Source organism: Hemitrygon akajei, chromosome 2 (genome assembly GCF_048418815.1).
Source record: "Hemitrygon akajei chromosome 2, sHemAka1.3, whole genome shotgun sequence".
Taxonomy (NCBI): domain Eukaryota; kingdom Metazoa; phylum Chordata; class Chondrichthyes; order Myliobatiformes; family Dasyatidae; genus Hemitrygon; species Hemitrygon akajei.
The window spans coordinates 42,536,781-42,562,332 of NC_133125.1; the positions used below are offsets into that span (position 1 = coordinate 42,536,781).

Here is a 25,552-nt window from a genome sequence, read left to right on the forward strand (position 1 = left end):
TCCATCAAGGGCATTAGCCTCCCCAGTGTTCAAGACATCATCAAAAGGTGATGCCTCAAAAAAGCAGCATCCATCGTTATAGACCCCCATCACCCAGGACATGCCCTCATCTCATTGCTGCCATCAAAGAGGAGGGACAGGAGCCTGAATACAGGAGCCACACACTCAGGAACAGGTTCTTCCCTTCCTGCATCAGATTTCTGAATGGACAATGAAACCATGAATACTACCTCAGTTTTTTCCCATCTCTTTTTGCACTACCTATTAATTTATTTTTTTATATATGCTTACCGTAATTTATAGTTTTTATGATGATACATTGCAATGTACTGCTGCTGCAAAACAAGAAGTTCCATGACATATTCCAGTGATATTAAACCCGATCCTGAATCTGAAATGAAAACAGAAAATGCTGAAAATACACAGCAGTTTTCCATTCCTGCTATTTGATGCCATAACCGTATTTCAGCCCTAAAGCTACAAGATGTATGCATAGAGTATGGACAGCAACTTCAACACAAAGCAATGCGGAATACTAGTCACCATTATCTTTCTAGTTCACAAACTTCCTTTTAGTCCAGTGATAATCCAACCATCCTCTGCCCTCGTGACAATATTGCCTCTTGGTTCTATGTGACGGGATCTCTGCCTTATGCTTGTTATTTTGTCATATACTTCCTGAAAATTCATTGAATTACATCCATTACACTTACCACAAAATACCTGGATAAAAATGGCATTAGGGGATACGGTGAGCGAGCAGGTAAGTGGACATGAGGCTAGGTTTAGATCAGCCATGTGATCTCCCGGACCAGTTTTCGATAGCCTGGATGGGTCGGAGAGGAATTTTCCAGATTTTTTCTCCTCAATTGGCAACTTGGTTTTTTTTCCCCGGGTGATCACATGGGTTTGGGCGGGATGAATAATAAAATAAAATGGGTGGCATGGTGCCCTGTTGGTTGGCACTGTTGCCTTGTGGGATTCGGTGAAAACTAGAGTTAAGATTGGATCAGCCATGATCTTGTTGAATGGCAGAGCAGGCTTGAGGGGCCGATTGGCCTACTCCTGCTCCTATCTCTTATGTTCTTATGTTCTAAAATGGATTAAGTAAAAAGTATGATTAGATTTATTGAAAGTAACATAATTGAAAATTGTTTGTCAAACCACAGATTCATTTATTGTCGAGGCCTGAACATCACTGGCAAGGCCAGCTTTTCTTGTCCATTTTCAATTGCCCATGAGGTGGTGACTGGAATTACTAGTGAAAGTAGTCTCACTGGAATGTAGGAAAGGAGTGTTGGGATTTAAAACCAGCACGATTTGCCGAGTTAGGGCGATGTGAGGCTTGGAGGGTGATCAGCAGATGGTGGTATTCCAGTCCGTACGCTGCCCTTTTCCTGTTTAGTGAGTTTGGACAGTGCTATCCAAGTAGTCTTGGTGAATAGAGTCATAGAGCACTACAGCAAGGGAAATGTCCCTTCGGCCCATTTAGTCAATGCCAAACTATTATTCTGCCTAGTTCCATTGACCCCCACTGGACCATTGCCCTTCATACCCTCCCACCCATGTACTTAGCCAAACTTCTCTGAAAAGTTGCAGTCGAACCCACATCCTCCACTTCAACTGGGAGCTCATTCCACACTCTCACCTCCTTCTGAGTGAAGTGGCTCCCCTTAAATATTTCACCTTTCACCCTTAACCAATGACCTGTAGTCCTAGTTTCACCCAAGCTCAGTGGAATAAGCCTGCTTGCATTAACCCTATCTATACTCCTGAGGAAACTGACACGAGGATTGGCGTGAAGATGTAATCTCACTTGATCCTAGTCTGCACTGGCACCCTGTCTGTGGTGGTCCTATGAGCATTGCCCAACATCACCCGTTGGATGTAGGATGGTATCGAAGTTCGGAGGAGTGCTGAATTAGAACCCTTGGAAGTTGTAAAATTGCTTTTATAATGCAAAGTAATGAATAATGCAGTGTATTATAGACCTCGCTGTATTATAGAGTCCTTGAAATGGTCCTTCCCTGAGGTTTTGTCTTTGAAAGACTGAATTCACTGACTTGTTCTGTTTGTTAAATAGCCAAGAGCGTGTTTGCTTATCAAATGTGCAGTGTAAGCAAGAATCACCGTGCCATAATATGTTGTTATAGTTCCTTATCCATATTTCCTTCCATTGTTCAGACAGAATTTCCTGAAAGAAGATTCAAGACTGGATTATTGTTTCCACAAGTATTTTACTTCTGTGGTAATGCAGACAAAATGCTGAAGGAACTCAACAGGTCTAACAGCACCTGTGGAAAGGTTGAAGTTTCAGGCCGGGACCCTTCATCAGGACTCGACTGTTTATTCCTTTCCATAGATGCTGCCTGACCTGCTGAGTTCATCCAGCATTTTGTGTGTGTTGCCTTGAATTTCCAGAAACTGCAAATTTTCTCATGTTTTTGTTACTTCAGTGGTGTTCTTTTAGCCTGTACGGGTACTGCACTAATGTAATGTAAGCCTCTGGATGGCTGTTGTTTCTGTGCCTTTGGTGTCCCAACCATGACAATTAGGATATAAGCATGGAGCACTGTTCCCTCCAAGATGTGAAGGTACGTGCTGCACAGTAGCTGAAATGCTTCCACACACATAGCCTTTGTTGCCGTGCAGCTGAAATCTTCTTTTATATAACGTGAATAGAAAGTGCCACACAGCTTTCAGTCTGTCTAAAAATTTCAAGCTCAGAGCAATGGTTGGTCTGCGGAGCTGTAAAAAAATTAGAGGGGACGTTGGCCTGGAGGCTGCCGTGACATCAACATTTAAGTCAATTCCTGGCAAGCCATGTTTAGGAATACATCCAGAGGTTAAAAATACATAAATAATCCATCCCCACCCAGTTTATCTCTCCCTAGCATATAAGTAATATGGGAACATGGTTTCACTGGAAACTGACAGGTTTGTGGCACCATGCCCAAGCCATTGTCCAACCTATTTGAACTTTGGCAGTAATGTCATATTATTCCACCATGGAGAGAGAGATAGCAGACTGTATTTTATCCTGCCTTCAGTTAGCATAATTACATAGACACCATCTGGCACAGATCAGTGAACTGAGAGGAAGAGCATGATGTACTCCTTCATTTTCCTGCATCCTCCCACTCCCTGACATGGTCACATGTAGCACAGGTGCTGTGAGAAACCACTCCAAATCCTCTTCTTCCTATCCCCTGCTGCTTCCCCACTGTGTCAACACAGGCTGAAGGTGCACGGCGTTCACAAGAGTTATTTAAAACTGGATTACTTAATACGGCGTAACCAACTGTGGCATGACCAATTGAAGAGGAAACCTGAGTTTGCTTTATGATTGCCTTTGCCAAAAGTTAATGCTTCCACAGCAACAGTGTGTTCTTAGTGTTTACGCTTGCCTTATGTAAATTTACTAAAGATTTCAATCCTCCTAAGTAGTGGCCTACCCAGGAATTATGAAGTTTGTCAGCAAATAGTGCCTGAAGTTTAGACTCTTCACTGGAGCTCAGAGCATGAGGCAGTTATTTACATGTGGAAGTAACAATCATTATCCTAGTTCCCATTTATAATCTATACTAAATTGGAATTGATGAGGTGCCAACTCAGTGAAGCTGTAACACCGGGCTATAAAGCAGAACAGGTATGCCCATTCATAGAAATCAGGCTGACCACATGATCAGCACTCTCTCAGTCTTCATCATTTTGGAAGTTGTCATCAAAGGTAGTATTGCTTACTGTTCACAAATGTCCAGTTTGCACTTTGCCATGAACACCTTGCTGCACACTTCACTACTGTTTTTAACTTCAGAGATAATGTAGACTTTACTCATTTATAAAAAGATACAAAAGATGGAACAGTGCAAAATGTCGACAGTTTCCAAGTTTGATTCATCTTCTGATGAGAAGAGGTTGCTGGTGCCTGTCCATTGCAATGCTCTTTTTCTTCCCATTACTTCTAGTCTCCGAAGCCCACTGTTCCTGGAATGGTGTCTTCCAAGTCTTCCTTTCCACCACTTGCCATTCCCCTTCTTGTCCATCTGCCATCCTCTCTTCTATTGATTCCTCTTCTTGGGGAAGAGCTTGGCACTTGGGAGCTCAAGATGATGGTCTTTCCTCAGTCCTGCTCTCAGACTCAGTTTCAGTCTCTGCTTGGGCCTCTGTAAGGGTTGGGGATGCGTCAGCACTTCTCTGAGCGTTATTATTGTCAGCGACCTCTGTTGTTGCCTGAGCGTGGGTACAGGCACATTTTGAGTAGGCCTTGTAGCAAATTTTGTTTTATCTCCAGTCCTTGGGCTGGTGGCCTTCCTGCTTGCAATTCTTGCAGATGACTGTAATGTATCGGGCAGCCACACATCCAGGTCTGTTGCAGTTACAAGACAATGTGGATTGTCCTGCACATACTCCATCATATAACCATAGTTCCTTCCAGGGGCAAACACTGAGGGTGGCAGGATAATCCTCCACTGGTATGCACTCTTAGCTTGATTTCACCGGGAACTTGCTAGTCTTGACCCAAAGAGGTAATTGATATCCGCACAGCTTCCTGCTCCCTCAATGTAATGGGGCAGGAAGGGGAGGACATTCTCAGCGGGCAAATGTGGGCTGAGCATGTGCATTGTTGTCACATGCTACTGGGAGGGGAAGGTGAAGAGTGGATGCACCTTTAGAAGTGACGAGGGACATCATACCCCTTCTCTCAAAAGTCCTGTAGCATCTTCTGTCATCCTATCAGGCAGTTGAAGACAACATCAAAGTACCCATTACCTGGGAAGTTCTGGAGGCAGTAGATGTTTTTCATCTCACCACAGCCTTGGTTGAAACATGTGTCAACGAGGTGCACTGCAGAGATGAGGTGAGAGTGACGGCCCTTCACATCAAGTCAGCATTTGACAGAGGGTGGTATGAAGGATAAAATGGAAGAAAATGAGCATCAAAATTAAAATACTGCAACATCTGGAGTCACGCTTCTCACAAAGGAAAATGGATATGGTGGTTGGAGATCATGGCAGTTCCAGAACATCATGGCAAAAAATCCTGCAGGCAGTGTCCTTGGCCCAGCCATCTTCAGTTGCTTCACCCATGAATTTTCTCCCATCATGAGGTCAGATATTTGCATAATGTTCAACTTCTCATCACATTTCTTTCATAGAAGTATCAGGCAGTGGCCAACTATGACATCTACCAAATTGCCATTGCTGTGTCCCTTCCATCAACATCCTGAGCTCACCACTAACCAGAAACTCAACTAGATCAGCACATTAATACCCAGGCTACAAGAGCAGGTCAGATGCTTGACATTGTCCGCATGTGACTAACCTCCACATACACCAAGGCTTTTCGGGGATCTAAAAGGCACATGCCAGGAGATAAGAGAATACTCTCTCAATCAGTGGTTCCCAAACTTTATTGCATTATCAGCACCTTGGCTCCCTGACCACATCTCCATTTCCGGCCATTACATTAAAACTAAAAAAAAATTGATTTACAATATACGGTGAAAGAAAAACAGGAACTGCAAATTCAAAGCAGTGACAAATAATTGCAGCAGTTACTCAAATCTATTTGAAGATACAAATAAAATTGCTTCTTTAGTTACAAGGAAAGCAATTTTAATCAATAATTTTAGAATGTACATTAGTAGTTCAAATATTCACAACTTCATTGCTTTTTCACCTTTCAATGGGATGGATGGTCTTGGTGCAATATCAGTTTCTCAACATCAGGCTGAATGTCACTTCGAAGCAGTTTCAGATCACCATGTTCAGTAATTTACAGTCTATTTAAAATGCTTTGAAAGAAGTTGGGCGACTGCACGGAAACAGTACTCCACCAGATATGATGTTGGAAAGGAAATGAATAACATCTTGACCTTTTTCCAAAGTGCAGGATAGGGTTCAGAGATTTCCTTCTGCAACCAGAAGTCCTGATGTGATATTTTGAACCTTGGCTTCCGCTCAGTCATTTTGGAGTGAGATCAGTTCTTCCTCTATCCTTCCTGTTTCCTCATTACAAGTGTTCGGGAATGGATTTATTACCCAATCTAGAATTCAGATTAGAGAAGATCCTGAAGATGCTCAGACATGTTTTTATGCAGCTCACTAGATGGGCACACTATACCTGAAGATCATTATCTAGTATTCTCTTCAAACTCAGAGAGGGTCAAAAATTGGAAAAGTTCATAATAGCCAATGTTGCACTTAAATAGGGTTACTGGACAGAAATGTGAAGACAACTGACTTCACTTTGATAAGATTCACATCATTTCCTTCCAATTGAAGGCTGATTTCATTAAATTTTGCAAATAACTCTGACAAATACAGTGCCTATAAAAAGCATTCACTCCCTTGGAAGTTTTGGTGTTTTATTGTTTTACAACATTGAATCATAGTGGGTTTAATTTGGATTTTTGGTGCTGATCAACAGAAAAAGATTTTTTCATATCAAAGTGAAAACAAATCTCTACAAAGTGATCTAATTACTAAACTAAAACACAAAATAATTGATTGCATAAGTATTCACTCCCTTCAAGTCAGTATTTAGTAGAGGTACCTTTGGCAGCAATTACAGCCTTGAGTCTGTGTGGTGATGTCTCTACCAACTTTGCACATCTGGACACTGCAATCTTTCCCCATTCTTCTTTACAAAACTGCTCAAACTCTGCCAGATTGCATGGGGAGTCTGAATGAACAGCTCTTTTCAAGTCCAGCCCCAAATTTTCAAATGGATTGAGGTCTGGACTCTTAATTTGGCCACTCCAGGACATTAACTGTGTTGTTTTTAAGCCATTCCTGTGTCGCTTTGACTTTATGTTTGGGGTCATTGTCTTACTGGGAACCAAATCTTCCACCAAGTCGCAGCTCTCTTGCAGACTGCATTAGGCTTTTCTCCAGGATTTCCCTGTATTTGGCTGCATTAATTTTACCCTCTACATTCCAGAGCCCGCTGCAATGAAGCATCCCCACAGCTTGATGTAGCCACCACCAAGGTAGGGATGATGTGCTTTCAATGATGTGCAGTGTTTGGCTGGTGCCAAATATAGCATTTAGTCTGATGACCAAAAAGCTCAATATTGGTTTCTTCAGACCATAGAACTTTCTTCCAGCTGACTTCAGAGACTCACAAATGCCTTCTGGCAAACTCTAGCCGAGATTTCATGTGAGCTTTTTTGCGACAGTGGCTTCCTCTTTCCCACTCTCCCACAAAGCTGCGACTGGTGAAGCTCCTGGGCAACAGTTGTATGCGCCACTCAGCCTGTAACTCCTCCACAGTTCTCATGGGTCTCTTGGTGGCTCCCTCACTAGTCCCCTTCTTGCACAGTCACTCTGTTTTTGAGGATGGTCTGCCCCAGGCCGGTTTACAGCTGTGCCATATTCTTTCCATTTCCCGATGATTGATTTAACTGTACTCCGGGGATATCCAGTAACTTGGAAATGTTCTTGTATCCCTCTCCTGACTTGTTCTTTCCAATAACCTTTTCAGGGAGTTGCTTAGAGTGTTCTTTTGTCTTCGTGGTGTAGTTTTTGCCAGGACAATAACTCAACAACTGTTGGACCTTCCAGATACAGGTGTATTTTTACTACAATCAATTGAAACATCTTGACTGCACATAGGTCTCCTAAAACAGATCTCCATTTAACTAATTATGTTCCTTCAAAAACCAATTGGCTGCACCAGTGATGATTTGCTTAGTCATATTAAAGGGGGTGAAGACTTATACAAACAATTATCTTGTGTTTTATTTTTGTAATTAATTTTGATCACTTTGTAGCAATCTGTTTTCACTTTGACACAGAAGTGTCTTTCTCTGTTGATCAGTATCAAAAAAAGCCAAACTAAATCTGTCGTGATTCAATGTTGTAAGACTATAAATCATGAATACTTCCGGGGGTGGGGTGAATATTTTTTATAGGTACTGTACTATACCTGATATTCTTGAGCTGATTACTAAATGAAACATTTAAGTCATCAAAGAATTTTATTACAGTTTCAAAAAATGCATGAAAGTATTTCAGGCAGTTTCCTTCTTTAAGCCATCTAACCTCTATGTGTAAGAGCAAGCGTTCAAACTGTTCATCATGCTCAATATAAAGCTCTCAAAATAGTTGAGAATTGAGAGCATGAGACTTGATCTTATTTACCACTATAACAGTATTTAGTGATTTGTGCAGCCGATCACTTGGGTTTTTTGTGACAAGACGTTTTCAGTGAATTACACAGTTAAGGTTAGAGAAAGTTTTTTTTCAAAGAAGTAAAAACCCCACTTCAGCATCCTGTCATTGGAGGTGCCCCATCTGTCACACAAGCAAGAATATTGGTGAACAGAATATCTTTCTCTTTGAAAAATCACTCAACAACCTGAAACACACTGACTCCCCCTTCATATCTGTTTCAAGTCCCCTTGCAAATAACAACTGATGAACTATGCTTTCATCTTTTATGAAGTGAACATAACCAAGAAGTGAAGATTCATTGCTTGTCAAAGTTGACTCATCCAACTGCAGAACAAATTCTGTTGTCTTCATTATGTTGCACTAAGTGCCTTCCACATTCTCAGACATTTCATCTGTTCGTCTTTGAACAGAGTTGTCGCTGAGCAGAATGACATTAATTATTTGTTATGCAAAACTGTAATCAGAACCTTCCTTACTGGTGGCAGAATCAGTTCTCCAGATTTAGTAATGAACAATGAAATGTTGTATGAAGCAGGCAAACCATCACTGTTTTGTTGTGAAATGCTGGCAAACATGTTTTAAAGTGTTTTCCTTTTCTGAAAGTTGTCACAAATCACATTACGACTGAAAATAAACCAAGTTCTTACTTGCTTTATTCGAGTGTATTCTCCTCAAAAGTTCAAGGTGCCTGGACAGTTTCATTGTCACTATAAGCACAGCAGACACATTGTCAGCTGTTGGTTGCTTGTTACTGGCATAAATCCATATTTCAGATACTCCACACTACACTGTCTGCTCTTCTTTTTCGTTTGGTCTGTTTCTGCCATTCTTGTCATAGATTAACGACCACAGTAAATTGCCAATTGTTTAAGTCAAAACTCAAGCACTGTGATCAATAAAGGGGAAAGTTATGTTATCATCATAGCTCAGGTAATACCTGACTCTCTGCCTGAAGGTACATAAAGTAGGGTAGCGATATCTCGGTTGGGCCATGGGCTATAAATATGCAGATATGAGCTTTTGGTAGGGCAGATTCGGTACTTTCCCCCTTTGAACAGGAAATGCGTCACTGCATGACGTGAGTATGGGAATCATATTAACACTGTAATACAGTAGTGAACAGCAATAATTCACGGACTGTACCCGAAACGAACATGATTCCCTTAGTTCAGATTTCTCATGATATTCCAAATACAGAAATGACTCATTCCTTTTCAACAACAATAATGCACTCGAGCAAAGTCTAACAGAATGGTGGGCTAACAAGAGATGGGGTGATTACGTGATCATTGTAATCAATAATGAGGCACTGAGGATCCAGTGCTATAATAAGTAATTCATTTCTTAAGTTAAGCTTGTAATCCTTCAGCTGCCTCCTTTGCTACCGAGCATCCAACCCCCCCGCCACTGCCCCTTTCATCTTTATACCCCCTTAGAAACTCCTACAGCCCACAGGGAGAATGATATCCCCCTCTTTTGAAACCACTGATCTACACTCATCCCATTTGTGTAGAAGGAAATGTATCCTTCTATAGCTTCAAAATTCAAAGTTCAAAGTAAATTTATGATCAAAGGGCTGTGCAAAAGACTTATGCACACTGTATATGTAGCTGGGATGCCTAAGACTTCTGCACAGGACTATGGTAATTTTATCATGTGCACTGTACCGCTGTCACAAAAAAACACAAATTTCATGACATGTGTGAGTGATGATAAATCTGATTCTGATACAGGTCTCTATTGTGGACAGAGTGGGAAGGGAGAGGGTAATTACAGATGGGAATATGGGAAGGGAGAGGGAGGGAGTGGGAAGCACCAGAGAGACATTCTGTAATGATCAATGAACCAAATGCTTGAAATCAAATGAGCTTGCCTGGTGTCTCCGGGCTGGGTGTGTCTGTACCCGACCCACACATACCCTGCCCCAGCACTCCTTCTCCGCCACCTGTCCCACACCCCTGCTGCGGTGCTTCACTCTTGCCGTTCCCAACATGAAACGGAGAGCGGGATTGTAAATCTGGCGGGAGCAAAGGATGTGCTTAAGAATTTTGCACAGTTCTGTACATGTGACAAATAAAGCTAATCTCTAATCTTCAAATCATATAATTCCAAGACAGGGATCTTTGTGGGGAATTTGATGGACCTGTGTGCTATCTGCCCTTGACTTCGAGATGCACAAGGGCCTTGGGTTTGGGAGATGCGGTCAAAGGAGACACACAAAGCAACTGCAGTACTCTGCAAATGGTACACACAACAGCCGCCATGTGGCTGTGATGGAGAGAGGGAATGTTCAACGTGGTGCCTAGGAAAACTACAAATTACAAAAAACTAAAAAGATAATGCAAAAGAGGAATGGGGAGGTGGTGTTCATGGGGTCATGCACCATTTTCGGATGTTGGCAAAGGGGAAGAAGTTGTTCCTAAATCAGTGAGTGTGGATCTTCGGGCTCCTGAACCTCTTCCTGATGGTAGTAATGAGAAGAGGGCATGTCACAGATGGTGAAGATCCCCAGTGATGGATTACGCCTTCTTGAGGCACGGCCATTTTAAGATGTCTTTGATAGTGGGGAGGCTCCTGTCAGCCATCTTTTATACAGAGACACTTGTGCCTAGCATTAATTCATGGACGTATAATCAATCTATGTATATAGGCTATCTTACATCTTTTTACTTACTGTGTTTTGTTTTATTATTATTGTGTTCTTTACCTTGTGTTTTTTATGCTGCATCAGGTCCAGAGTAACAATTATTGTGTTACCCTTTACACTTGTGTACTGCAAATAGCATTAATCTCTCTTTTTCTCTCTCTTGAATGATGGAACTGGCTGAGATTACAACCTTCTTCAGCTTATTCTGATCTTGTGCATTGCCACCTCCACACCAGACAGTGATGCAAACAGTCAGAATGCTCCTGAGGGACAGGGACAAACTTCCATTTGCACCCCTTCCAGACAGAACATTCCAGTAAGGAACTGTATAATCCAAGGCAAGATCCTCTCAGGAATGTCCTGGGACCTGTACGAAACCATACTCAGAACCTCCCTGACTGCTGGCAGAATCAGTTCTCCTACAATTGCGTGGGACTTTCTGGGTTTAGCAAGGAGCAACAAAATATTGTATGGCCTGCTTCTTCCATTTTTGTTGTTACTGAGCTCTCCCCCCACTGCCCCCTTTATTTTTATCACTCCCTTAGAAACTCTCACCGCCCCCGGGGGGAGGGGGAGGAGGCGATGTTGCTCACTTTGGGAATCACTGCTTTAGATGCCTGCATTAGTGCAGCTTTGACAAATTTCAAGATGTTTGGAGCCGCTTAGTTAATACTTCATCCATCTGAAATATTCATTCTCTCCAAAACAGTGGTGTCTGTATGCATAATCACCAAGATTTACTGTCTTTATTCCCTGTAACACAGGAGACTGGAGAATGAGAGGAGATTTGATAGAGGTATATAAAATTATGAGGCATAGATAGGGTAAGTGCAAGAATCCTCCCTGGAAAATATGGATCACTTCCCAATTCTTGGCAGACAGCTCTCACCGAAGGCAGATGCACTGGTAGAATTCATTATACTTTCAACTGACTGAGGGAAAAGTGCACAAAAGTTCAGAATCTCAGACAAAAGCCAAAGCCGATTTATTGCCATATTCACGTGCACAGATGCAATGAGAAAATTACTTGCGGCAGCATCACAGGGACATGACATCAGAGACTGTACATTCACACGAAAAACGACCTAAGTATAAATTATACAAAATTATACAAGAGAGAACACAATTAGAACAGAAATGTTCACTGTAATGCAAAGTTGTCATAGTCTGGCTATACTGAAGTAGTGATCAGGGTGGTGCAGGTTGGTCAAGAACTGATTGCTTGAAGGGAAGTAGCTGTTCTTGAATATAGTGGTGTGGGACATCCGACTTCAGTACATCCTACTCATTGGAAGATGCAAGAAAATGGTATGGCCAAGATGGCGAGGATCTTTGATAATAGATGTTGCCTCCAGAGGCAATGCCTCATGTAGTTACATCCAATGGTGAGGAGGGATGTGCCAGTGATTTATTCTACTAAGACCCCTACCCAATGCAGCTTCTTATGTTCAAGCACATTTAAATTACCAAGCCAGTAAAAGGTACATGGTCTACCAGGAAACAGTGATCCTCAGCTTCCTGTAGACTGAACAGCAATGAGTGATCTTTGGAGGCAACTCAAAGCATTGAATAAATATTATCAATGCTGTTTCTGTAAAATTCTCTGCATTCATTGTTGGGAAAGACAAATCAACATTGGCATCCTCTCCTCCCAGACTTTCCTAGCTTCGGGGTTTCAACCACATTCCAGTGGGCGGGCCATATTGTCTGCATGCCTATCGCCAGTCTTCCAAATGAAGCACTTTACTCTAGAGAGAAGAACCATCCGAGGAGGAACTGAGCAATCCAAGTGCAAGTAGTGAAAGGGATGGACAAGGTCACAAATGGCCTGCTCGACTGCTGGAAAAAACACCATCTTCCTCACCCTTAACCGAGTTTGCAGATCCCACTTTGGATTCTTCACAGAACAGAATTAGAATGAACCAAGTCATCCCAAGAGACACCCCAGGAGAAACTCTGAGGTTTTTATTCACTACATACTATGAAATATTGCTTTGTTTTTAAAAAAATTTAATCATTGCAATAAAGCGACATTACATGCTGACAAATAAACAGAGATAAAGGCATATCCATCAGGATGGAATGCACTGTCAGTAACTCACAAATCAAACCTGTGAATGTCAACAAAGTTTTAATGGTTTATGACAGTGGAATATTCCTGTCTAGATCCTCTGCAGTGGCAGCCTGCCAATGTACAAATTACACATTCAGATTATGGATGTGAGTCTAAGCTTACCCAGGTGAGAGAAATTAAACAAAATTCACTTCTCCAAACAAAAAGATGTAAAGTGATCTTGTGGCTGGACTACTGGGTGTGGTCAGGGGCATATTGTAATGGTCTGAAATCATAGCGTTCTAAAGACATGAACATTGACCTACAATTCTATCAATAATGATTCTTAAACCAGATGCTTTCAGCTTCTCAGTGGAGGTGTCTCAAGAAAGCATCAAGGATACAAATGATTAGTTTGAAGCTTCAACTAACAATTTTGCAATTGGAAGAAAGAGACCCAAAAAGCAGACATTACATTAGATACATAAAGTAGCTAGCTAAAACAAGCATGAGGAAGTCTGAAAACGCTGGGAATTCAGAGCAACACACACAAAATGCCGGAGAAGCTCAGCAGATCAGGCAGCAACTATAGAAAAGAGTTCATCGTTGACATTTCGAGCGGAAACGTTTCATTGGCTCTCGACCTGAAACATCCACTGTTCATTCTTTTCCATAGATACTGCCTGGCTTGCTGAGTTCCACCAGCATTTAGTGTGTGTTGTTTAAATCAAGCTTCTATTAATTTTTATGATTATCGGAATGAAAAGGTCTTCAATCTTTCTTCTTCCATGATGACAAAGCTTAGATGTTAACTTGCTCTTAACCTCCCATAAAAAATTATATTTTAAATGAATACAAACTTAGTTGATTGCTTGACTTCCTCGAACATTCTGCTTCAAATCTATAAAATAGAGAACTTAGAGCAACTCATGGAATCTCCACCAAATCCAAACACAGCCTTCATTCATGCATGATTATTCTTCCATTCTAAGATTTAAGTACAACGCCTTTAGAAGCAACACACATAAGTTTTCATGTCATGAAATCATTGACTGAGGCAGAAGTAAAGGAATAATTTCAACTATTTGTAAATGTGCCAGATCTTTGAAACAGCTATATAATTATCTTCATCCTCCTGTTCTTTAGGCATCAACCTAAAAGTTAATTATTTGATTCACTTTTTACATTTGGAATCTGCAGTCCCCTGGCACCAGTGTCTTATCTAAAAAAAATAGGAATGATATAACCAAAACATCTAGAATTTCCACTGTCATGAATGAATATTTTCACTACCATATCAAGTCATGAATTCTCAGACATAATAAATCAATATGTAAAACATATTTTCTTCATGTCTAGGTGCCTTATTTAAATTCTGGCATGATGAAAATTGCCGACCCTTTAAGTCACATCGTTACTGCAACGGACTGAGCAGCTGACCCTGCACTTTAAAAACTCCCTGGTTATGCTTCCAGTCATCGTCAATGTCTCTGGGCTCACTCTGGCTGCACGTGAGGTCTATGGCTTTCTTTTCTGCTGAGTATTATAAATTACCACAAGTAAAAGAAACCAAATACTAATTTTCTACATGCAATTTCTATCTCTTGTGTGCAAATTGGCAACAATTTTTTGACATTCCTACAATTTGGGTAGATTCTTGCTCATGTTGCTTCATGATCTACTGTTAATTACCTTCAATCTGTTTCCTTTCATTCCATGAGAATATCTATCCATATAACCTTTCATAACTTTACACACCCCTAATGAATCTTTGCTGAGTTTTATGGCTTTAAGGTGAACAACCCTTCTATTCCAAGTCATAAAACTAGAATTTATTTTCTGATCTTGTAACAGAAGGTTTTTAATCATTGGTTAATTTCAGTTAAACTATTTCTGCACTTTTCTAAGATGTGGATCATATCATGTGATATCGGAGAGCCCTGATATTTTGCAGCCAGTTCCCAAGATGACAATAAGCTTAAATTTGAAACCTTTCTTGAAAAGTGTGTCTACTATAGGCCACAATATGCTAATTACTGGCTAAATAGTGTTTCATAAAGATTTAGAATAATTTTCCTGTAATCTATGTATATCTCTATACTGTCTGGGTAGTCTCCAGCCCCTTGGCATGAACATCGAATTCTCCAACTTCTGGTAATTCCCTCCCTCTCCCTTCCCCCATCCCAGTTTCACTCTGCCTCCTCTTCTAGCTGCCTATCACCTCTCTCATGATTCTGCCTTCTTCTACTACCCATAGTGCTTTCCCCTTACATTCCTTCTTCACCTTTCCTGCCTATCCCCTCCCTGCTTCCCCTCCCCCACCCCTTGATCTTTCCTCTGATTGGTTTTTCACCCTCCCCCCACCTTCTTTTTAGGGCCCCTCCCCCTCCTTCTTCAGTCCTGACGAAGGGTCTAGGCCCGAAACATTGATCGTTTGTTTCCACGGATGCTGCCTGACCTGCTGAGTTCCTCCAGTGTGTTTGTACGTGTTGATCTGACCACAGCATCTGCAGTGTACTTTGTGTTCTCTATTTCTCTTATTTCTTTTCATTAGTCTTCTCAACCTCTCCAGTGACCTTCACAGACTGCAGAACATATCATCCAATCTCAACACTCCACTTATCAAACAAACTCTGCTTATCCTTGCACATTTTAAACCATTCTAACAATGAATAAGTATTGCCTCCTTTTGTTCTTTCTAAATAAAGAATTGCTACAAACATCCCTGTATTAAATTCAGACCACTGTGTGCCATCTATTATAACAGCAGGTCTTCTTCCATTACCTCTTTCTGTCGTTCGTGTTGTTTAATTTTGTGTCTGTTTCAGGTTGACTGTAATCTTTGAAATTATGCTAACTCCAAGTCATTTATACTGTATATATCAAAAAGGCTGACAGTTTCATTCGAGGGTCATCACTGCACACAACATGCTTCAGACGAAAACACAATTTATCAACACGACATACGGAGAAATGTATATTCACACAGTCAGTGTCCCTTTAATCTGCCTGGGAATTCTCTTATTTGGTGCTTTATCAAATGCTTTTTGAAACTGTGTGCACAACAACAATTACATAGCAATTACCTATCCTCTCCATCACTCTTCCAAAAATTTAATCAAATAAAGTATAATTAATTATCTTTAACAAATTCTTGTTGGCTTTCATTTAGTGACCCATTTTTTCAAATGGAATATTAATTAAGTTTTAGATTAATACCTCTAAAGAATCCCCAACTCCACTGTTGAACTAACAGGCTGGCTTATCCTTCTGTCCTTTATGAACCGGTGCATGAACTTGCAAAACTCTAATCTTCTGATATCTTTACCATATCTAAACATGTAGTTAGAGCATCTATAATTTTCGCTTTCATTCCCCTAGAGACCCAGGATGCATCACAACTATGCAAATTGAGCTTCATTCTTTTCCCAAGTAGACACAAAACAAATTTCCTCTGAATATTTTCTTTACCTGTCATGTCTTATTCCTATCATTATATCTTTTATCCTATGGTGTCTTTGTACCTCTACCTACATCCACAGCTCCCCCCAGTCACTTTATAATTCTCACCTATACACTACTTTTAGGAAACAATAAACATAGCTTTGTTTTCAAACAGCCAGTTAGTTGTATCTCATAACCATGTTTCTTGACTCATCACTGTCTTACTCAAAGTGCTTGTCCATATCCAATGTTAGATGACCAGATATTTTCTCCAGCTGTGAAGGCTGAAACCATTGTCTTCAAAACCAACAGTGGCTCCATTCCCTGGTCAACATTATCTATCTTCCTGCGAATATTTGAAAATGAATCAGACTGTTTGTGACATTGATGTCATAGCTGAGACAAGATTTTTGAAGACTATGCTGTACCTCCCCGCCATCCTGATTTAAAGGTGTAAGGGTTCAGGCAAGCAAAGGATGGAATCACGACAACACCCATTGCTACATTGGGTGGTTTATAGGAGCCACAGTAAATCTAACTGTAGGATGAATGCTAAGAGTGTAAAAGTCTGAAAAGGCCAAACAATCCCCTATAGCAATGGACATTTATGACATGCAATTAAATAACTGAAAGTGAGAGAATGAAAACAGAACACGGGATCTGCCAGTTGCCCGTTTTTGAAATCTGATTTTATTTTGAAAGCACGACTGTCATTAAAGTGTGGGCTATTGTATACAGAGGTAAACAGGAAAGGCGGGCCATAAAGTTGGACACATTTCCTCACTACTGAGTGTCAATAAAACACAGTGCATGACCAAGTTTACATTTTGTCCATAACAGGTGTAAAGTTTTGCTGCAATGTTGTGGCAAGGATGGCAATTCCAAGAATCTTCCAAACTGCTATGTATGCCCATACCAGCTCCTGAAACAATCCTTTGAAACCGCACCTAGGGCCAGCAAGTGCTCTCTATCCCTATCTTATCCAATGACAAACTTGTGCCCATAACGATTCCACCTCAGCATTACAATGACAGACCTCATCAGTGCTGTGCGTATGTTACAGGGGGACAGGAGCACCAGTGTTACATCCCAGTGTTAAGCAATGACAGACATACGTGCCAGTGCTGAACTTCAATGTTGTAGTGCAAAACCTACACTACCATTATATCCCTGAGGACTCGAGATTGCAGATGCTGGAATCTGGAGAAACAAATAATCTCTAAAGGAAGTCAGCAGGTTGAGCAGCTTCTGACAAGTGGAAAAGAACTGACAACACTTTGGACTGAGGCCCTGCACCAAGGACTGCGAGTGGACAGGGAAGATAACCAATATGAGAAGGAGAGAGGGAGGAATGAGGCAGAGTCTCAGCAGGTGATTGAAAGATAAACCAGGTGGATTAGGTGGGTCAAGGGGATTTCACAGTTGGGAGAGAGAGCCAGGTGGATAACAAAGGGAAACAGACAAAAATAATGGAGCCAGTTGAGGGGAAGAGCGGGGAGGGTAAAGGTGAATGTAAAGGTGAGGACCCAAAGGATACCATTGTTGGAATGTGGTAAGTAAGGGAGGTGATACTGGGAACCATTAGGGGAGAGGTGAAGGGTAGACAGGGGTCTACAGCCAGACAGGGGAGGGGACCTGGTGAGTGAAACTTGTGGGTAGTAGGTGGATGAAACAAAGTTGGGGAGGGGAATAAAAATGGATGATAGGGGCTGGAGGGTCAAAGAGCATCAGAAAAGGAAGATTTGGAGGTGGATGAAAGGAAAGAGGAAACAGGAGGCAAGTGATACCTGAAATTAGAAAATTCACTGTTCATACAAACTCCACAGACAGAATGCAAAATATTGTTCCTCTCATTTGTGCTGGGCTTCACCCTGGAAGTGCAGAAGGTGAATCTGGATAAGTCAGTGTAGGAATAGGAAGGGGAATTGAAGTGACATGCATCTGGGAGATCAGGATGACCATCACGGACAGAATACAGCAGGTCTACAGCCGGGATATACTTCTGAGTCTAGAACTGGAAGGGACAGGCCCTGAAAATTAAAATGGAGTTAACACGGCTGTTTTTTGATTCCTGACCCATGCTGTTCTTCACTGACATCTTTCCATGTTGGCACACATGTACTATCTAGCCCTGCATCAGTCGTTGTGATATTCCACCAGTCTCCTACCACGTCCTGTCTCTTTATTCCACCCCTGCTTTTTGACTGGCTGCGTTCTCTCTCCACCCGCTAACCTCTTGCTGTCTCTGGCCTGTTCCACATATCTCTGACTGGCCCCTCTCACTCTTTCCTGCATAAACGTGAAATCATGCAAATCTCAGTTGCTAACCTATATCATGCATACAAAAATCACCCACCAATCTGATCTGGTGATCTACACTACATGCTTCTGGTTAAGAATAATTTGCTTTCACATTAATTTTCTTATTTCTCAATGATCTTTCCTTTGTTCCCTCCCCTGCAACTCCCTAAGGAATCTTCAGTCTCCAAATTGTAGTCTTTTAATCAAAGAATTTCATCACAGGGCCACTACCAGAGGTGTATTCAGAACCAAAAGGGCTCTTCACTTCTCCCTGAGTAAAATACCTTGTCTCTCAATATGAGAGACTCCATAAAATGGAGTCTTGATGAAGGGTCTCAGCCTGAAACATCGATTATTATTCCCCTCCATAGATGCTGCCTGACTTGCTGACTTCCTCCAGCTCTTTGTGTGTGTGTGTGTGTGTGTGTGTGTGTGTGTGACACCATAAAACCTACCTCTTCAACTACTTTCAGTCACCTGCCCTAATAATTTCTTAGGTGTGTTATCAATATCAAATTTTATTTATAACACTCCAATTAAATCCTTGGTACAATTTATTATTTTAAAGCAGCTGTCACTGAAAGCTGAAAGTCATAAAATGTCTAATTTCTCCTTAATTGGGACTGCAAACATTTGCACATAACATTAAAATCAAGAAGTGCACATTCTGTAAATCTGAAATAACAACATAAATCACACTCGATGGGCAGGCGATATCTGTGGCAGAAGAAACAGAATTAACGTTTCTCTTGGACCGAAAACATTTAACTCTGTTTCTCTCTCCACTGATGTTACCTGACCTGCTAAGTGTCGGCAAGCTCTTAGTATATTTGCACATAACATCAGTGTTGGTAACTCCATCCCTCAAATTCTAAGATTTCAACTGCAGTAAACAGAATTCTACCTCCCAGCTGACAGGATTATTTTACATAAATTTGCCCCCCCTCCCGCGAATGTACGACTTATGATGGGTTTGATAATATTCACCGCAGACCAACTCAAAGATACACCCCTAGGCTGTGAAGCAGGGGCAGAAACTAAGGGTATAAACGATACTGAAAGATCCCATCTTGAGGAGGGAAGCGTGTAGACGCCACAGAGATAGGGAAGTAGCGAGCTCTCTGCTTTAACTTCCATTCCGTCGCTGGCACCTAGGGGAGAGCACACCTTTTCTTATTTTCCCACCGGTTGCTAATTTGCAGAAGCAACTGTGAGTTGAAGGAAGAGGAGGCCGCCTGGTGAACGCGGAGTGGTTTTATGCACGGAAATAAACACAAAGCCGGGCGTGGGAGCTGGATATTTTTCCCCAGACGCCAGAGAGCGAGCGGAGTGAGTATGCAGCAGCCTGCTGTCATTGGCTGGGCTCCGGGAGCTTGGGGCAGCTGACGCCCGGCCCGGGCTGGCTCGGGGACCAGCGCAGCGGGGGCACTGCTCGGGGTAATGGGCACGCCGCATTTCTTCGCTCTTGGTCCAAGTGGTCCAGCAGCTTCTGCGAGTGGGCCGGTATTGCCTCCTTTAATCGCTCTTTATTTCGGGATGGGTTGCTTCGGGCACAAGGCCGAGGCTGGCGCTGTGCACACGGTGGTTCCCCGGCCACGAATCCTTCCAGCAATCTGCCGAGAACCACTGAAAGTCGCATCTGATATGCAACTCCTGTGTTTTTAAGGTTTTAATTGACCAAGTGCGAAATGTCGATAATTTAAAATGCGGCTCGATTTCGAGAGTGTTCGTACAAGGAATTGGAATGATTGGTGGCTGGAAGACAGTTAATGTTCTTCTGTATTTTTGTGTTACTTGAACATTATGTAGGCTGAGAGCTCTCTTTGGTTTCTAGCCCCGTGTAGCTGAACTACAGGGACCAGCTAACGCCATCCAGCCCCTTTGAAAGACTGGGTGTCGCTGACTTTACGTTGGGGTTCCAATAAGCGTGATATTTTAAATTTTGTTTTTTACATAACGATATATTCGTTGGGCACTATGAGCAAAGCTGACGTTTGCTTTATTTGTACGTAGCGCAGCTGAAACAACGAAATTCAATTTTTTTTACATGTCGAGGAACGCCCATCGAGTTCATTGTTATTTCCTAACGAAAACAATTTAGTGCAGGAGTATCATTTTTTTTTAACTTCTTTTACACAGGCAGAATGCGCTTAAAACTGAAGACGCATGTGAGGGAGGGTCGCCCTACTGGATGCTAAAATCGGTTACCTTTGTACGGTTGGTTGTACAGCGGGATGAAGTAACCAGTTACCATGAGCGTGTTTAAGCAAGAAAATGTGGAAGATTATTACCAGATCGGCGAAGAACTAGGCAGGTGAGTACTTCAGAATTTCAGAAGCCGAGTGTTCCGATAAAGATGTTCGTAAATGTGGAACAATGGATGAGAAGCTTTCAGACAGGTAAATTTTGGCAGGAGGGGCTGGACAGAGATCATGCCTGGTTCTAATTTCACCCACCCTCCACCGTTTCCCTTCATTGACAGCTGTGCTCGTGAAATCCATTTGCATAGTTTTCAATTTAATTGTCAATAATCTACCTGTCCAGAATTTATTATAGGTAGTATTCCATTAACTGGAAGATGTCAACAGTTTGAGATTGGGCCTATACGGTGTGTTGTGTATGTTTTTTTTTGCTGTCTTCAATCCTCACTCAGTTCACTTTTTTTTTGTTTATCGCGATAATCCGGTGGAGCTGATGTTTTACTGTGGTCTAATTTAGTTGTAGTTAAGTTTCCCTGGGAAGGAACCGGTTAATTTTTGGCAAAATTTAAGGTAAACTGTTGTGGAAGGTTGCATTAATTTGAGAACTGTATTAGTGTTCGGAAGCCTTATTGTATTTGCCGATATCTTGGTTACCAAGGAAGTACTAATAAACTGAAAATTAGCACTTGCATGGATGTGCGATAGCGAGTAAATTGCACTTGTGAACAATGAAGCTGTACCACATGTTGTTAAATAGGAAACTGTCAAGGGATTCGCTGGTTTGAAATGGACAGCAAAATGCAACATTGTAGCCTGTTATATAGGTTAGAAAATGGGTTGTAGCAGGCTGTGGTACAGGTTCACTGGAATAGCACTCTGTTTAAAATCATCTGTTTGTACACCTGGCAGTATTATATTTAAATTAGATGTAGGTGCACCTGATAAATTAAACAGAATGTTGTCAACATATTTACTTGGGCTGATAGTCACATTACTTCTGATGCATTTGGTGTTTTGTATTGGTTTCACTTCATAATGATGACTCTGGTTATTGTTCTGGTCATTTTAGCTAATAGAGAATGACTGCAATTAGAAGAATACCTTTGTAAAATGTAATAATCTCAGTCCTTTGAGGAACCAGCAAATGTTTCGTGTAATATATCTACCTTATTAGACCGCCATGCCTTCTTTTGCACTGTGCCCAATTACTTCAAATTGAAATCTATTGAAATGATTGGATCGTGAAACTGCTGTGATTACGGGGTTTTTTTTCTGTAAAAGGAATTTTAAGGGTTTTCAGGCAAATTATTTTGTTTCTAATGGTTTGATTTCTAAAATGTTTGTGGCATAGGAGGCAGTCATTTGGCCTGCAAAGTCACTTCCAGCTCTGTAGAGAAATCTAGACAATTCTGTTTCCCCCAACTAATTCCCTCCTGAATCCATGAAATCGTTTTGCCTTTTGACTGTCCAATTCCCTTTGACAATTCCCAGTTGACAATGTGGACTGTGGCATCAGGATTATAACCAAAATGTTGATGGTTTCTCTGAAGTACCCAGGCATCATTTTCCATCACTTGGAATGCGACCCCTAATCCCTAAACTATCTGTAAATGGGTGCAGTTTCTCTGTATTTTCATCAAGAATCCTATCAACAGTCTCTAATCCTTCGTGGCTTCCTCACCTTCTCCGGTCTAACCTAGCAGGCAGGAGAGTTCCTCCAGTATTTAGTGCGTGTTGCATACATTTCCACGGAGTCACTTGGTGAAATCTTTTCCGTGCTCTTGCTAGCACCCTAACATTCTTTCTAAGAAGTGCAGATCAGAATTGGGTGCAGTATAGTTGTGTTCCTTTTAAAAGAAAAATTGAACTGCAGTATTAAATTTAATATGTACCTAACATTTTCTGTGTTTATTAGTTTTAGACCTTCTGTCTATATGTAGATGTGCTATTTATGTTTGCCCTTGCAAAATTTTCCTTCCTGTTCTCTGTTCATAAAACGTAGAAAATTACAGTACAAACCCTTCAGACGATCTTGTGTCAACATTTAATCTACTCTAACATCATAATCTAACCCTTCCTTCCCACACTGCTCTCCATTGCTGTCTTTGTTTTCACTGTACAGTATGTGCAATCAAAGGTACAGTTATTTTATGAGAATAATTGGTTGCCAAAGCATTACCTCTATAATCGCAAGTCAGCTATTAATCATCAATAAACAAGCAGAAGAAATAAATCTTTGTCTGGCTTTCTACACCTGTTTTTTCACATTCATTTTGACAATACTTAGAGAAAAGGTTTTACACATGCTCACTTAATGCATAACAAATTTCCAGAGACTGAACTAGAAAGAGCTGGTACAGCAGCTGGAGTTTGAATTGAAAAAAAGTAGCATTTAGAGAAATACACTAATAATCGGGAGATGGTTCGAGGAGCATAATAACCCACACGTTCCTAGATGGTCACCACGGCGCAGTCTGCTGTTCAGCTCCACAGCAAGCTTTTTGGAAATACTACACAGAGAAAAAATTATTATGCAACAACATTAACATTAAGTTTACATAATCTCCCTCCATGATTTCCTTATTAATTTGCCCCTCCCCACTACTCTCCCTCCTAGCACATATCTCTGTAAACAACAGAAATACTACACCTGCCCATTCACCTCCTCCCTCCCCTCCATTCAGGGCCCCAGGCAGTCCTTCCAGGTGCAGTGACACTTCACCTGCGAACCTGTTGGGGTTGCCTACTGCATCTGGTGATCCTGAAGCAGCTCTCTCTACATTGGTGAGATCCAACATAAGCCTGGGGGGCTTCTTTGTCAAGCACTTCTGCTCCGAGGACAAAAAGAGGACCTTCCCCGGTGGCCAACCATTTTAATTCCCATCCCCATACCAGTTCCGCCATGTCGAGGCCACTCTCGGGATGGAGGAGCAACACCTCATAGTTTGTCTAGGTAACCTCCAATCTGATGGCATAAACATTGATTTCTTCTTCTGTTTTTTTTCATTTTTTTCTTTTCCCCTTACCCTCCCCTCTTCTAATCCTCACCCAAAGGTTTCAGAGGTACATTTAATGTCAGAGAAATGTATACAATATACATCCTGAAATGCTTTTTCTTCGCAACCATCCACAAAAACAGAGGAGTGCCCCAAAGAATGAACGACAGTTAAATGTTAGATCACCAAAGACCCCCCCCCCCCACCAACTTCCTCCTCCCTCCCACGTGTAAGCGGCAGCAAGCAATGATCCCCCCTCCCCCCACCGGCAAAAAAAAAGCATTGGCACCCACCACTGAACACTCAAGCGTGCAGCAAAGACCCAGTCTTGCAGTACTCCAAAGACATCGCGTTCACCCAGTATTCATCATACCACAGGCTCTCTCTCCCTAATAAGGGAGAAAGAGATGTCTCTGTTTCACAGTGGGAGGGGAGACCTAACAAACAACTCACTGGTTTATGACGTTAAAAGTCCATTGCGTCACTTTTTCTGAGCTCTGTGCCCAGAGATCTCAGGTCTCTCGCCACGCAGCCAAAGATCTTCCAGCTCCCACGACATGCCGGTCCGGGACACCGACGTTCGATCCGCCCGTCTCCAGAGCCCTGAGATTCTAGGCCTCCAAAGGTGAGCCAACTCTTAGGCCGCGCTCTTGGCATGTCGGATAGCGGCTAGTCGTGACACCCCAAGAGCGGGTCCCATTCCCGCAAAGAACCAAAGTCAGCATGTAAATCCAGGTCAGGGTCTTCAAAAGAACCCCAAAAGGGAAAAATAGAGATATTAAAGATGGAAATAGAGCTGCTTCCAAAGACTCAAATAAAGGAGTCACTGTTTAGCGCCATCTTGACTAAGCTCCACCTCACTTACCTCCTCTTCTCACCTGCTTATCACCTCCCCCTGTTGCCCCCCTCCTCTTTCTCCCATGGTCTGCTCTTCCCTCCTATAAGATTCCTTCTTCTCCAGCCCTTTGCCTTTCCCACCAATCACTTCCCAGCTTTTTGCTTCATCCTCCTCCCCCACCTACCTGGCTTAACCTATCACCTTCTAGATTATCCTCCTTTCCCTCCCCCACCCCCACCATTTCCCCCTTCATTTCCAGTCCTAATGAAGGCTCTCAGCCCGAAATGTCCTTTGCTTATTAATATCCATAGATGCTACCTGACCTGCTGAGTTCCTCCAGCATTTTGTGTGTGTTGTTAATGCAACAAATCTGCTTCTTACAGTTTTCACAAATCCCCAAACTGTGACTTTAAAAGCAACAGGCACAAAATGCTGGAGGAACTCTGCAGGCCAGGTAGCATCCATGGAAAAGAATATCGTGGATGTTGCAGGCCGAGACCCTTCATCAGGACTGGGAAAAAAGATGAAGAGTCAGAGTAAGAAGGTGGGGAGAGGGGTGAGAGAACCACAAGGAGATAGGTGAAACTGGGGGGAGGGGAGGGGTGAAGTAGAACTGAGAGGTTATATTGGTGAAAGAGATCCTCCATTCCCATTTCCCTCTCCCACCTCATCTCCTTACCTGCCTGTCACCCCCTCTGATGCTCCTCCCCTTTTTTTCTTCCATGGTCTTCTTTCCTCTCCTATGGATTCCCTCTTCTCCTGCCTTTATCTCTTTCGCCAATCAACTTCCCAGCTTTTTACTTCACCCCTGCCCCCTCCCAGTTTCACCCATCACCTTGTGCTTCTTCCCCCCCCCCCCACCCTCTTACTCTGACTCCTCATCTTTTTTTCC

The 25,552-nt window shown here is 42.0% G+C and overlaps 1 protein-coding gene and 1 long non-coding RNA gene across 4 annotated transcripts in view; one reads left to right on the forward strand and one right to left on the reverse strand.

The window, feature by feature from the left end:
- The window catches only part of LOC140741242 (uncharacterized), a 94,962-nt gene extending 73,942 nt beyond the window's left edge, over positions 1-21,020 (reverse strand). Inside the window, exon 1 of the long non-coding RNA XR_012102039.1 lies at positions 20,917-21,020. This is a non-coding gene — a long non-coding RNA (uncharacterized lncRNA). The remainder of the gene's footprint in view (positions 1-20,916) is intronic.
- Positions 19,690-25,552, forward strand: part of dapk1 (death-associated protein kinase 1) — a 187,305-nt gene continuing 181,442 nt past the window's right edge. Inside the window, exons 1-2 of one of the 3 annotated variants that reach the window (XM_073071198.1) lie at positions 19,690-19,954; positions 20,765-20,939. In XM_073071198.1, coding sequence (XP_072927299.1) covers positions 20,878-20,939 — 62 coding nt within the window. In that variant the 5' untranslated portion in view covers positions 19,690-19,954; positions 20,765-20,877. Of the gene's footprint in view, positions 19,955-19,975; positions 20,129-20,764; positions 20,940-25,552 lie in introns of those variants that run through there. The other 2 variants (XM_073071192.1, XM_073071207.1) reach the window with 2 other exon arrangements.